Source organism: Pelobates fuscus, chromosome 2 (assembly GCF_036172605.1).
Source record: "Pelobates fuscus isolate aPelFus1 chromosome 2, aPelFus1.pri, whole genome shotgun sequence".
NCBI lineage: Eukaryota > Metazoa > Chordata > Amphibia > Anura > Pelobatidae > Pelobates > Pelobates fuscus.
This window is the reverse complement of record NC_086318.1, coordinates 281,338,282-281,353,945: the sequence shown is the minus strand read 5'-3', so window position 1 is coordinate 281,353,945 and position 15,664 is coordinate 281,338,282. Positions and strand designations below refer to the sequence as shown.

General features: G+C 43.3%; 1 protein-coding gene across 2 annotated transcripts in view; it reads left to right on the top strand.

The window, feature by feature from the left end:
• Window positions 1–15,664, top strand: part of LOC134587202 (general transcription factor IIH subunit 5) — a 948,377-nt gene that overhangs the window by 409,965 nt on the left and 522,748 nt on the right. For both annotated transcript variants that reach the window (XM_063443405.1, XM_063443404.1), the window contains exon 7: window positions 4,269–4,390. In XM_063443405.1, coding sequence (XP_063299475.1) covers window positions 4,269–4,390 — 122 coding nt within the window. The remainder of the gene's footprint in view (window positions 1–4,268; window positions 4,391–15,664) is intronic.

Genomic DNA, 15,664 nt, shown 5'->3' with positions numbered 1-15,664 from the left:
TGGATTTTACAATTTGAGGGCAACGCATGTCTCAGGACAGCGACCCTGACAGCACCAGCATGGAACCAGCAGTAGAGTTCGAGGAGGGTGCCATGGAGGACCGAGATGCAGTCCGTAAAGGCATCTGGTACCAGGCACTGGGCATTGTGGAATACCAACGAGGTGAGAGACTTCCCAAGGAAGATCAGCGTTTGCAGAAGCGACTAGCCCTGCGGATGCCCTTCCTGGGAGAGCAGCCCAGGGAGGAATGGGTAAAAGAATTGGAGCTCCGGGTATTGCAGGAGATGTGGCTGGAGGATGCCTACCAGGCACTTTGGTGGTATGTTGCACAGTACCTGCCCTGGACAGCCGAGCATGACAAGCCAGAGGGAGAGGAGTTTGATGGTCCTGGCTTGTTATGGCAGTCGTTTTCAGAGCTTGAATTTGGGAGCCCTACACAAGACCGGTTCAGTGATCTCTTGGGGTGGAGGGAGAGCAGGTATGACTGGGATGACACTCATAAAATTGAGCAAGACCTGGTCCACCTGGTAACCCGGGAGATGGAGCTAGAACAGGGCTACCAACAGCTGTTCCAATATTATGAGAAAGCTCAGCAGGATAGACCCAGAGCCAGACCCATTCAGAAAGGACGAGATGGTACAATTTTACTGGGAAGAACCCCGGGTGGCCAGTGGAGATGGGACCGAGGTCTCTCCACCGGGCCTGCAGGGAATTGGGAGCCCAGTCTCCATTCCCCAGCGGCAGTGTAAAGTGCAGGGAGAGGAGAGCAGTATCCTCCCTCCCCAGCGGCAGGCTGAGTTACAGGGGGCAGAGGTAGTTGTTCCTGCCCCCCAGCAGCAGAGTGATATGCCAGGAGGGCAATGTGAAGTGCAGGGAGAGAAGAGCAGCCTCCTCCCTCCCCAGTGGCAGGCTGAGTTACAGGGGGCAGAGGTAGTTGTTCCTGCCCCCCAGCAGCAGAGTGATAGGCCAGGAGGGCAATGTGAAGTGCAGGGAGAGGAGAACAGCGTCCTCCCTCCCCAGCGGCAGGCTGAGTTACAGGGGGCAGAGGTAGTTGTTCCTGCCCCCCAGCAGCAGAGTGATATGCCAGGAGGGCAATGTGAAGTGCAGGGAGAGGAGAGCAGCCTCCTCCCTCCCCAGCGGCAGCGTGATTTTTTGGGAATTGGGAGCCCAGTCTCCATTCCCCAGCGGCAGTGTGATGTGCCGGGAATTGGAAGCCCAGTCTCCATTCTCCAGCGGCAGAGTATCCAGCAGGGAAGAGAGAGCCCAGTCTCCTTTCCCCAGCAGCAGGACTCTGTATTGGGAGGAGAGACAGTCGGTCTCCCTAAGCAAAAACTAAAAGTATGTATGGGAGAGGAGCTTGTTACCACCTCTCCCCAGCGGCGGATCATTAATGGGCAGAGTGTTCTATCGGGAGAGGAGCTTGTTACCCCCTCTCCCCAGCGGCAGCTTAATGTACCAGGGGGAGACTGTAAACCCCCCACCGGTGCAGATGGGACCATGGTCTCTGCACTTACCACACAGGGGGTAGGGATGGTCGGTCCTACCCCCCACGACAGAGCTGTGTATCCAAGGGGGAGACAACCGGTCTCCCCACTCAGCAGCAGAGCTATTCAACTAAGGGGGAGACAGTCCGTCTCCAGCAACCAGGCTCCAACCAGACTACTCCGGTGGTAGTGCTGGCACCAGGACAGAGTACCGCTGGTCTCTGCCCACTCAGCAACCCACCAAGGCAGCCTACCAGTGCCCTACACAGCCGTGGTGAGGCACCTGGACATGGACAAACTTCTCCTCTACCCAGGTGTAGTAACTATGTATTGTGGGTGGGCTGTACTGTTTTTTTTGCGTTGTGGGTGGGTTGCTGGACTAACCAGGGCACTGACCGGCAGGAGGTCAGGTACCCTGTTAGTCTTTTAGGAAAGGGGGAGAGATGTGATGGAACCAATCTCGCCACATTGTATTGGAGGAGCCTGGTTGCCCGCCTGCTGCCTCTGGACTATGGACCGGCAGCTAAAGTGTTAATTTTACTGTGCAGAAAGGTTTATTTTTCCCTTTCTGCACAGCCGTTCTATCTACCGAGCAATCAGCTTCTTTTCAGCCTCCCCAGAGCCGTGGGAAGCCGGCCGGCGTTGTTAAGGGGCCACCCAGAAGCTGGCGTGTGCCTCCTATTGACCTCCCTGAAGCCGCGGTTAACCGCGGCTTAACAAGCGTGTGCCGGCAATTGACCACCCAGTAGCTGCGGTTAACCGCAGCTTAATTGATTGTTACTGGGTGGTCGCGTTTACACCTAGCCGCCACTCGATGGCGGTGTTCTGGAGCTCCCCGGGCATCCAGCGCTTGTCTGCCCGGCTTTCCTGCACTATAAGCGGACACTTTTGCATGCAGGCACCGCTGAGCCTCCAGCCCCCTGGTTCTTATTCGGGACTTTGAATTTCTATCACAATCTATGTGAACTGTAGTAACCCAGATAGCCTGCCATGGAGCCTGTTCGTACAATTAAAGACTTTGGCTCCATGGCAATTAAAATGTATTTGTGTGATCTGGGTGCCATTCACCTAATAATGTGCACCCAGACCTGAGCTATCTGGGGATATGTTACATGTCTATGTTTTGTGTATAAAATGTGTCTGTATGTATTTTAAAGTGATAGTCTGTTTCTGTGTCACCATGTGCATAATGGAGTCTGGCCTTTGTCTTAGGAGATAATTGAATTACTTCATTAATTATCTCCAGGGCAGGGAGGAGGAAACCAAGATGCATGGTGGGAAAGTATTGTGGCTGTGTGTACGAAAATGATACATGTCTGTCTGCTGTTTCAGTCTTCCATCTGGTCCCCTAGGGGAGTGTCCACCAGGTGGGAGACCTGCATAAATACAGGGGCAGGTAGCCCTGAATAAACAGACCACTGCTTGACCTTCAACACGGAGCCTTGTCTCGTTCTTGGGGGGATTCACTGTATGCTGCTGGAGATTGACTGCTAGGAGTGTAAGCTGATGTCTGCTTTTCCTGTTCGTCTGCTAGCAGCTATTCGTGAGGTTCCAGCTGGAGTGCTACCTTATTCCCTTGTATGCAGTTCGGGAGTTTGGTGCATTCATTTATATCCGAATTCGTGAGTTTTGGTGCTTTTATAGTAGCTGTGCCTTTTTGTGAAAAGGGGATTATCGCCTAAACGGATTTTTCCCCTTTTATGCTGAAATGGTCCGTAACAGATAGGAAGTATTATTTTTTCAGGGTTTTAGAGTTATTGGGTCCCTCATCTGCAAAGGCTAGGTAAAATATTTTAACTGGAGGGTTAGCAAGGAGCTTTCAGACAATTGCAAAGTATGGAATAGACCAGGGGTAGGCAACCTACGGCACTAGTGCCATGCACGGCACTCAAGGTGTCTTTGCACGGCACTCAAGGCTGCTAGAGCCAAACAGGCTCTGGCTATCAGGAGACCCAGTAAAACTTCAGATATCTGCTAATACGAAGAGGTGGTGAAGGACAATCCTCAATTTATGCATTGCAGCACATAGAGGAAGTGATCTCAGATCACTTCCTACCGGCACTTGTGAATAGGAATCCACACTGTAGTAGAACAACCCGCAGCTGCTGTTGCAGCTCCTGTCCTTGACCTGTACCTGGCCAGCCTGGTCCCCACTGGAACCCAGGGAAGCCACCCACACTGCTAGATATACGCAGAAATGCATAATAACCCTCCCCTCATACAAATAATAACAGCCCACACACAAACATACACACAATGCCCACAAACGCAACACCACTAACAATCCATATACATGCACACAACCACACACGCAGCCTCTCATGTACAATACCCCAAACAGCCCCACACATACACACACTACCAAACACACAATGTGACATATCCATCCACACACAATTCCACAAGCAGCCCTCATACACAGTCCACATTCAAATGTATCATACACAATACCATAAACTACTACTGAACATCTACAATATCATAGCTCATGTACGCACAAATACAACAATACAAAGCAATTACAGTAAAAATAACACCTCAATTTAAAAAAAATAGGATCGGCACGCTACAGGACATCACAATTCTATATCGGCACAGTGCTGCTAAAAGGTTGCTTACCCCTGGAATAGACAGTGTGTTGTACTGCATTGCATAACTGTGTGTTTTCTAATAATTTTGTCAGTGGGATTAATACTGTTGATTTACATACCATGTTTTTGACTTGGAGCCAATCCTGATAATGATGTGTTTATGTAATCATTCAACACTGTATGTCATCTGCAGATTATCAGTATAGGACAGTTGCACAAGCATGTGATAGGAGGACAGCCGTTGGCTTGGCACGATGCGAAGACGTAGATCTGCGCTTTTTCCTTCCACCTCCAACACTGCCAAAAATAAATGATGTAAGGTTGTTCATTTCTTTAACATGTTAAAAAAAATGCAGTACCAAGATGCTTGAGAAGGGGAGCGCTGAATGGATGTCTGAGATTAAGAGGAGGGTATATATAATAGGAAACCTAACGACCTATTCAATATAAAACATGAAATATTTAAAAATACCCTTAATCTCTAGCTGTGATATCTGTTAATACAGTAATGCAAATAAGACTATGATTGCAAGATAGTCAAACAATAATATGCCATAAATAACCGTTTTAAAAACAGAAATAAATAACAAATGTCATGTACTAAATGCAACAGACTTGATAATAAAGTCCAATATTAGTCTGTGCAAATCCATTTATTCCAGGTATTCTCATGGATGATGTCACTCCATAGTAGAGGTGAGTATATGAAAAGGTATAGAGAAAAACAAATTAGTCGATTTTTGTATCAGTAAAATACATAAGAAGCAATCCAATTTTGTAAAAAATAAAACTGGCTTTATTAGAGTCTTAGCTCTCAACTAAAAATCAATATATAAAAGGCTCAGATTAAAAAGTCCAAATAAAATACTAATGATCAGACCTCATTAACATGTGTCTGTAAACTGATTCACAAAAGTGCATGTTAGGTGCAGACCTTGTACTGCTCACGGCGTCCCGGATCAGCAGCTTAGATGTTGCTTTGCTGGGTACAATACAGGCAAGTGCTTCCTAGATGCTGGCTTCCAGTGATCAGTAATCAGTCCCTCCAAATGCGTTTCTCCGTCAGAAAGGCTTTGTCAATGGATACGGACTGTATGGCAATTGCCGCTTATACAGCAGTTTATTTCTCTCAAATTTCACATATCAATAAACATTGTTTCTGAATTAAATTGCATACAAAGTATTCATTCTTAATACATTATTTCAATAATAACGAACATTTTTAGTTTCTTATTCTCAATTGCATATAATAGGTTACACTTCTAATGGACATTTGTAACCATAGTTACTCCCTCTGGGTTTTAAATTCAAACATAACTGTCATTGACTTAAACTATTATTTCATTAATATACTACGAAAAAGAGATCAGAAAGCAGGAGTAGTGTATATAAGTGTGTTCCATAGAACGTACTATTAATAATAGTTTCTCGGAACGGAATATGCCAGAGATGAACGAGTTTTGGCATTAAATGCAAGTAGTGCTTGCATATTAGAAACTTCTATTTGGGGTTTGTAATAATGATCACGTTACATAGTTACATAGTTACATAGCTGAAAAGAGACTTGCGTCCATCAAGTTCAGCCTTCCTCACATATGTTTTTTGCTGTTGATCCAAAGGAAGGCAAAAAAACCCAGTTTTAAGCACTTCCAATTTTGTAACAAGCTAGGAAAAAAATTCCTTCTTGACCCCAGAATGGCAGTCAGAGTTATCCTTGGATCAAGCAGTTATTACCCTACATTGAGTTACAGAAGTTACAGAATAAATGTTTAGAATATTAAAACGAAGTAGTGGACAATAGTATATTCCCAACTGTTGTTGCATATATTTCTTCTAATGTCTTCTGATGGATGTTATTTAAAGGGACCCTTTTATTTTTTCTATATGATGTCCAATTAGAACGTTGTCAATAGAGATATGTGCTACTGGTGTAGAGAACAATAAAGGTAAAAATAGAAAAAATGCAAAATAGTACTAAAAATTAAAAATAGTAAATTAGCCTATATGAATATTAGTTGTAAGCTTAAAAAAAAACTGTTAAAAATTAGGATTTAAAATTTGATAGGGATAGAATGCTGCATAAAGAGATAAGTGTGGTGTTGGATTTCACTGTTATTCATTGCTATATCTAAATATCATCTTCCTTAAAGGGACCTGTGACAGATCCATCTGTATAGACTGAGATTGCTGGTTCGTCTGTTTGCCCCTTTTTCGTTTATTTGCCTGTCCGTATGCCCCTGTTCGTTTGTTTCAGGAAATACCGATTGAAACTACCGAACGGACGGACACCCAGGAGAGAAGTGTGCTGCTGGTTAACCTCTTGGCCCCAATTAGAACGTTGTGGTTAACCGCAGACACCTCTCATTTCTATCTGGGTGGTCGTCGTTCGTATGCCGACAACAAGGCGGCGGCCATTTTAAACACACGAGGATTCTGTGGAACTATAAACGGACACTTTATCTGCCGAACACCGCTGAAACTACCGATCGTCCGTCGTTTTTGTCGAGGCATACGAACACCGGTCCGTTCGGGAGTTTGGAACGTATGCATGGACTTAACCCAGATCCCATGGAGTCAATCATATACCAAAAGACATATGAAAGACTTTGACTCCATGGCGATTGAACTATGCACATTGGATCCAAATGCTATTCGGTAGAAATATGCACTCAGATCCAGGCTATCTGGGGATACGTTACACGAAGCACATGCATTCGGTATTTGTATACTTATATATTTTTATGTGTTTTTTCAGTTGTATTTAAAATGGCGATTTGCCTCTATCCCTGGAGATAATTAGGTTTCTTCCCAATTATCTCCAGGATAGAGAGGAGGGATTTATGTATGTAAAGGGGAGTGCTTAACCCTGAGCCAATGCGATTGGCTACTGTCCAATATGTGTCCCAGTCTTCCATCTGGTCCCCTAGGGGAGTGTCCACCAGGTGGGAGACCTGCATAAATATCGGGCAGGTAGCCCTTATTAAACAGATTCCTGTTTTACCCTCAAGATGGAGCATGGTCTCGTGTTTGGGGGGGATTGCTACTTGGAAGGACTTATTTAGTCTGTTTTAGCCGTGGAAGGAGTTCGGCTGATTTGATGTTTGTGAGTTACCGCATTCCCTTACACTCGGTTCGGGAGTTCAGAGCCTGCATTTCTGTAAAGGGGGATTATCAGCTAAACGGCGGTTTCATCTATTAAGCGGTCAGTGTCTTAACAACTGGTGGTAAGCGACAGGGTGATCTTCATCGCCCAGAGAGACAACTACACACCCAGGATTAATGGAAATACCATACCAGAGGCTGAAAAGAGCTACCCTTAAGGATTTATTGGAACAAAGAGGCAGACAAGCCAGTAACCTCAGGAAGAGGGAAATTATTGCCATATTGACAGAGATGGATGGAGTACCAGAGACTGAAGGAACCAATGGGCCCAGCACAGCTGACAGAACCTCCGAAGAAGCAAGCTTTGACCGGGCGGTAAGAATCAGACTGGCCCATTATGGTCCCAACCCGACTATAGAAATTATTGACCAGGTCATAGGAGCTGTGGAGGCCAACCTGCTACGCCAAAGCGGTGCTGCAGCAGCCCCAGTTCCAGCAACCCCGGTGGAGAAAAAAAGTACAATTTGCAGCATTTAAATCCTTCAATGAAACAGAAGGGGAGATTGATGGGTACCTTGCTGATTTTGAGCGGCAATGTGCGCTACAAAAGGTACCCGCAGAAGACTAGGTCACCATATTATCCGGAAAGTTATCCGGCCGGGCCAGTGACGCTTTTCGGGCCATTCCTGACGAGGAGATCGGGATTATGTGGCTGTCAAGGAAGCTTTCCTAAACGGTCCTATGAAGTACTCCCCACTTTCTTAAAGTGGTATTGCATGAAGATGGTGATGGGCTTATTTTCACAGTTGTTCATCCGTCAAGTGGCATAGTTTGAATTCTGCATTTAAGCCGTTTGGATGTAATGTATTTAAATTGTATATCCATTTCATTTCTTGTATGCCCAATTGTTTGGTATGATCTCCACCTCTCCAATGTTTCCTTACTCTGCATATAGCTTTAAAGTTCAGGAGACTCATATCCGCTTTGTGATATTGTGCAAAGTGGGCCGATACCGTATCCTGCATATATTTATTTTTGATGTTTAGCTTGTGCTCTCTTATTCTAATGTACATCTGTCTTTTTGTCCTGCCCAAGTACTGGAGTCCACATGGGCATTCCAGTACGTAGATTACGCTTACACTTTGACATGTAATGAAGTCCCGAATTTTGAATGATTCATTGTTATTTCTTGACTTTCTATTTGGAATCTCATATATCACTTTTGTTGAGGTATCTTTGAGTCTTGCAGGCAATGCACTCATCGAAGTAGAAGAAGCCTTAATTTTTCATTTCTTTTTTAATTTTTTTTTATATTCTTTATTTTTGGTGTGCAGCGAAAACAAACATAGCGTGACATATAATTAAGATGCATTATGAATGAATACAGGTTTAGATTATAAACATAGAATGTCAAGAGGAACTGCACAAATTGTTTTGGTTGAAAACATAAAACAAGAGTTAGTTGCAACACAAGCGTTTACATACATGCTTATTATACCATGTCGAGATGGACAAACGTTTAGCATCACTTTGGTAGAGACTAAGACACGGCTTGCCAGGCACTTGCATTATTACAGGCTAAAATAATATGCTAGTGAAGCTGTAGTTAAGCACAAGCTGTTATTACCACTGGGAGACCAGGCTTCGCTGCAGAAATGATTGGGGCACTTTTACAGAATAAAATAAGTTATGACAATTTAGAATGGTGTGGCTAACAGAGGCTTAGTAAAGGCTTACTGCTTGAGCTGAGTTGAACTGAGGGCACAATATTCTGCAGGTGTCTAACTTTGTGCAGCTGTACCACGTTATAATAATAAAGTCATCTGGCCACAGCTCTATCCTGTCAGGTGGCTGGTAAACATAAAAGATTTATGGATTGAACTGCAGCTTTGTTGTGGGAGATAAAATGGTCACCTTGGGGGCCCTTGTGGCCAAGCTCAAGCATGGTTAGTGAATTCAGTTTATCATGGGTGCTGGATCTCGCTTGTGTAGTCCCCATATTGTGCGTGTTTAGTTCGGCGGGGCACATAGGCAAAGCGTCCACATGGGTCTTTACTCAGCCAGTGTCCTCTGTGTGCTTCTCGTGCTACTGCTACATGCCAGCTGTCATGTGTGCATCACGGCTCTGTCATGGCTGGCTGGCGAGGGTTGTCTGGCATTTCGGCTCTTTACGTTGGAGACCAGTTCCCCGTCTCGGCTGAAAGGTAGGGTCTTGTCCGTGTGGTGTTGCTTGCCTTTTCCGTGCAATGAGTGCTGACTTGTCATGCTTCCTTCGCTTTTCCGGCTTCTGGCCTGCTAAAGCACTGCTATACGTGCAGGTGGCTAGCTGTTGTTGGTTCCTGGCCAGCCAATATGTGGAATCTGTGCTGTCAGGCTTGAGCGCAGGTGAAGAATCTTCCTTTCCTCTGCCTTCAGCTCACATGGCATCCGCCATTTTGGATGAGGTGCCGAGGTCGCCAATCAGGATGGTCTCTTTACAGGGCCTTGGTTGCGTTGCAGCAGTTGGGGTCCCAGGGTAAGGACTGGTCCAGAGGGGGGGAACAGGGCCAGTTCCACTTCGCCTTCGGCTTCAGGTCGGGCATTGGTGGGCTGGATAGTGGGGCAGCGGCCGTCCGCCCCACTCACAGCCGGAGTAGACCCCATCTGGGGCATCGAAGATTCCTCCTCCAGGGTACTGAAGCTAGAGGAGCCAGCCTCTCCCTGGATCCAGTGCCCCCTTTGGGCCAAGAACCTGTGCTGTCGGTCTGCTTTTAGGTCGAAATTCTTAGGTTTATGGCTTAAAGTTTAGAAGATTGCAGGAGCTGATGACATTCTTGTGACCGTCCAGCTCGGCGGTCCGGCCCCGCCCCCAATTTATGTTTTATGTTCCTGGCTCCCCTGAAAATTATCTTTGGTTTATCTGGTATGATGCTAGCCTGTGATTTATCTTTTTTGAGCAAGTGCCAATGTCGTCTTAGGATTCTTTTAAGTTGTACATTCTCTTTACTGTTATCCAGAATGATAGGTGGGAACAGATTGGTTTGTTGTGATGGTCTTATCACGTCTTTTTCTTTTTCTTTTAGGAGGTTGTTACGATCTAGATCCTTTACTTTCAGTAAAGCATGTTCGACTTCCTTGGGATCATAGTTCTTAGCCAGAAATTTATTCTTTTATCTTTTCCGCCAGTTCCATATATACTTGATGGTCCGTACAGTTTTACCGCTGGGAAATGGCAACTCTCTTTCAAGATGAAGCTATTAACATCAACTTATTTGAAGTGTGTCTTTGTTTTTTGTTTTTTTTATAATATATTTTTTGTTTTTTTCAATAACAGTATAAAAATACACAATTTACAAAAGTATTCAAATAAAGGATGATTGCCACATATCATACATTGTTACAAATAAACATAAAGACAAACAAATACAATCAAAACAGCGTGTTTCTGAGTTATAGCTTTTGTCCTATCCTGGTTTTATTATCCTTATCTTAGAAATTCATTATTCCCTTTTTCTTTCCTATTTCTTTTCCCCCTTTTTTTCCTTTTTTTTTCTTTTCTTCTTTTCCTTTTTCTTTCCCTTTTTCCTTCTCTCCTTTTTGTTTTTTTTCCCGGTTTCGGTAGTGTAATTATTCTAGCTGTGAGGTATTCCTTTGGGAAGGCACCTGCCCGGACGGCGTGATTGAATGCTCTCTTTAGGTGCGGAGCGAGATACGGTGTAAATATCTTATAATATTCATTTGTTAAGCCATCTGGGCCTGGCGCCTTCCCTTGGGGTAAGGATGTTATGCATTCTGAGATATCGTGTTCTGTGATAGGGGCTTCCAGGAGTTGCTTCTGGGTTTCAGTTAGGGTTGGAAGTGGAATATCTGCTAGGTAAGACTGTATGCCTGCTACTGTGGGTTGTGAGGTATTAGGGTATTTTGAGAGATTGTACAGTTGGCTGTAATAATGGGCAAATTCTTTACAAATGTCTGAGGGTAGATGGACTTTTTGGCCATTTTTGTTTACTAAATGATCTATTCGTGTGTGTTGTTGTCTCTCTCGCAGGCGTTGCACCACCAGTTTGCTGGCTTTGTTGCCTTGGACGTATGTGCGGGTATTTAGTCTATGTAGCATGAGGCCGAACTTATGGAGTCTGATCTCATTGAGTTTGTTTTGGAGTGCGTTGATTCGTGTTTTGTGGTCAACTGATGGGTGTGTTTGGTTATCTTTATGAAGATCTTCCAATTGTTGTTTGTATTGTGTTGTTTCTTTTTCTGCTTGTATTTTTAGGTATGAAGCTCTGCTTATTAGTGTGCCCCTTATTACTGCTTTGTGTGCAAGCCAAATCATATGAGGGTTCAGGGCATCTGAGGCATTGGTGGAAAAATAGTGTGTTAGTTCGTTCTCAAGAATTGTGTAGTATTTCGTGTCTTTGAGAAGATGTTCATTGAGACGCCACGGGTTTCTGTGTTTGTATTCGTATGAGCTCGCTAATTTTAGTGTCATTGGTGCATGGTCTGACCAGTCGACGTTTAGAATGTCGCTCTCTAAGATGTTGGTCATCATGGATTCATGCATAAAGCAACCATCGATTCTAGAGTACGTGTTATGAACTTTGGAGTGATGTGTGTAAGCCCCTTCTGATGGGTGGAGGGCTCTCCATACGTCTCTCAGACCAAACGTGGATAACAAATTTTAGACTTCTACTTTGTTTTTTTAGAGTTTTGTAGTGTGGAGATGTGGATGGCCTGGTTGAGTCTAATAGTGGGTCTAATACGTGGTTTATGTCCCCGCCCAAGACTAGGATGCCTTTTCTCACTTTTTGGATTTTGGTGAGGACGCCGTGTAAAATGTTTCTTTGGTTGATATTGGGAGGGTAGATATTCACTAGTGTGTAGTCTATACCATTGATTGTGCATTGCCATATGATGTACCTCCCTCCTGGATCTATTAATTGGGCCTGTGTTGTCACCGTGAGGTCTTTGCTGAGGAGAATGGACACTCCTCGAAATTTTCTCTGAGTGGTGGCATGTATCTGGTGGGGGTATATGTTTGGGTTTATGTGGGGGTGAGCTTCTGTTCTAAAGTGTGTTTCTTGGAGATACACCAAATCCGCTTGAGCTTTTTTTAGTTCCCCTGTCAAGTGTGGCTTTGCATAACACTCAGAACGACAGGCAGATGCGTATTAGGGACTTTAACTTGTGGCTTGGTGAATGGTGTCGGGAGCAAGGATTTGGCTTTATTGCTCATGGTAGCTCTGTTTGGAATGGAAATAAACTGTACAAAAAAGATGGTTTGCATCTTTCTCAAAAGGGAACAAATGTTCTCAGTGAGCAGTTCAGAGGTTTTGCTAGGATGTATTTAAACTAGGAGGGGGGGGCAAAAGGGTGATAAAACATCAATCCAATTGTCCCTCAAAACAAGGACAGAAGGTGCCTGTAGCAAGTGTGTTAAAAAATGATAAGCTTAGAGTCATGTCTACAAATGCTCGCAGTTTAGGGAATAAGATCCATGAACTTGTGGCAATAATGGCAACTGATAGTGTAGATTTAGTCGCTGTTACTGAGACATGGTATAATGAGAAAAATGACTGGGACATAGCAATACCAGGGTACTCTTTATATAGAAAAGACAGGGAAGGCAAGAAAGGGGGAGGGGTGGCCCTGTATGTAAAGGATAGCATAAAATCTAGCCTAATAAAGGTTAGTGAGGCGAACATAGAGTCCGTTTGGGTTACGTTAGAATTTGGTAATCACACAGTAACTCGTGTAGGTGTGATTTATAGGCCCCCAGGACAAATTGAAGAGTTAGATAATCTACTAGTTGAAGAAATAGCTAAAATGACAATGAAGGGGGAAGTTATCATCATGGGTGACTTTAATCTTCCTGATGTGAATTGGAAAACAAAAATAGCTACTTGTGCCAGGAGCACACATATTCTAAACTCCCTACTGGGATTGTCTCTTAAACAAGTCGTTGAGGAGCCAACTCGTAAAGAGGCCATACTAGATTTAGTGTTAACAAATGGAGATTTGGTATCAGATATTACTGTAGGTGAAAGTTTAGGATCCAGTGATCATCAGTCAGTGTGGTTTAATATAAGAACAGTGACTGAGTCACGCCACACAAAAACAAAAGTTTTAGACTTTAGAAAAACAGACTTTTCTAAAATTATAATATGTGTAAAGGAGTCATTATCAGACTGGAGCAATTTAAATGGAGTCCAAAAGAAATGGGATTATTTAAAAGTTGCACTACTGAAGGCAACAGAAAATTGCATTAGGCTTGTCAGTAAAAGCAAAAAGTTCAAGAAACCATTGTGGTACTCCGCAGATGTAGCCAAAATAGTAAAAAACAAAAAGTTAGCATTTAGTAATTATAAAAAACCCAGAGTGAGGAAGACAGAATGACCTATAAGATTAGGCAGAAAGAGGCTAAGCAAGTTATAAGAGCTTCCAAATCACACACAGAAGAGAAAATAGCACAGTCAGTAAAAAAGGGGGACAAAACTTTTTTTAGATACATAAATGAGAAAAGAAAAGTAAAACAAGGATTAGTTAGATTAAAAACAAAAGAAGGAAGGTATGTAGATGAGGATAAAGGTCTAGCTGACTGCCTCAATGAATATTTTTGTTCGGTATTTACAGATGAAAATGAAGGAAAGGGACCTCAGTTAAGAAAAAGGATAAATGAGTCATTTATTACACGTGAGTTTACAGAGGAAGAGGTTCTATTTCAACTGTCAAAAGTAAAGACAAATAAGTCAATGGGACCTGATGGAATACACCCAAAGCTATTAAAAGAGCTTAGTGGTGTACTAGCAAAACCATTAACAGATTGATTTAACCAATCATTGATAACAGGAGTAGTCCCAGAAGATTGGAAGTTAGCGAATGTTGTGCCCATTCACAAGAAAGGTAATAGGGAGGAGTCAGGCAACTATAGGCCAGTAAGCCTTACTTCAGTAGTAGGAAAAGTGATGGAAACCATGTTAAAGGATAGGATTGTTGAACATCTAAAAACACATGGATTTCAAGATCAGAGACAACATGGGTTTACCTCAGGGAGATCATGCCAAACTAATCTTATTGATTTTTTTGATTGGGTAACTAAAATTATAGATCAGGGTGGTGCAGTAGACATTGCTTACCTAGATTTCAGTAAGGCTTTTGACACTGTTGCACATAGAAGGCTTATCAATAAACTACAATCTTTGAGTTTGGATTCCAATATTGTTGAATGGGTAAGGCAGTGGCTGAGTGACAGGCAACAGAGGGTTGTAGTCAATGGAGTATATTCGAAGCTTGGGCTTGTCACCAGTGGGGTACCTCAGGGATCTGTACTTGGACCCATTCTCTTTAATATTTTTATTAGTGATATTGCAGAAGGTCTTGATGGTAAGGTGTGTCTTTTTGCGGATGATACTAAGATATGTAACAGGGTTGATGTTCCAGGAGGGATAAGCCAAATGGCTAATGATTTAGGTAAACTAGAAAAATGGTCAGAGTTGTGGCAACTGACATTTAATGTGGATAAGTGCAAGATAATGCATCTTGGACGTAAAAACCCAAGGGCAGAGTACAGAATATTTGATAGAGTCCTAACCTCAACATCTGAGGAAAGGGATTTAGGGGTGATTATTTCTGATGACTTAAAGGTAGGCAGACAATGTAATAGAGCAGCAGGAAATGCTAGCAGAATGCTTGGTTGTATAGGGAGAGGTATTAGCAGTAGAAAGAGGGAAGTGCTCATGCCATTGTACAGAACACTGGTGAGACCTCACTTGGAGTACTGTACACAGTACTGGAGACCATATCTTCAGAAGGATATTGATACCTTAGAGAGAGTTCAAAGAAGGGCTACTAAACTGGTTCATGGATTGCAGGATAAAACTTACCAGGAAAGGTTAAAGGATCTTAACATGTATAGCATGGATGAAAGACGAGACAGGGGGGATATGATAGAAACATTTAAATACATAAAGGGAATCAACACAGTAAAGGAGGAGACTATATTTAAAAGAAGAAAAACTACCACAACAAGAGGACATAGTCTTAAATTAGAGGGACAAAGGTTTAAAAATAATATCAGGAAGTATTACTTTACTGAGAGGGTAGTGGATGCATGGAATAGCCTTCCAGCAGAAGTGGTAGAGGTTAACACAGTAAAGGAGTTTAAGCATGCGTGGGATAGGCATAAGGCATCCTAACTATAAGATAAGGCCAGGGACTAATGAAAGTATTTAGAAAACTGGGCAGACTAGATGGGCCGAATGGTTCTTATCTGCCGTCACATTCTATGTTTCTATATTTATATGAGATGTTTAGGCCCTGTACATTATGAGAATATAATTTTAGACTGAATGTGTATGGTTGAGGGGTGAGCTGATTCGTTCTTTGTTGTCTTGTGTGGTACCTTGTGGCGTGTCGCTGCTCCTGTTGATAGAGGATTGTGTGTGGGGAATTCTAGCTGTGCAAAGGTGTATAGTTGTTACCTTACTCGTTGTCATAAAGCAAATTCGCTGT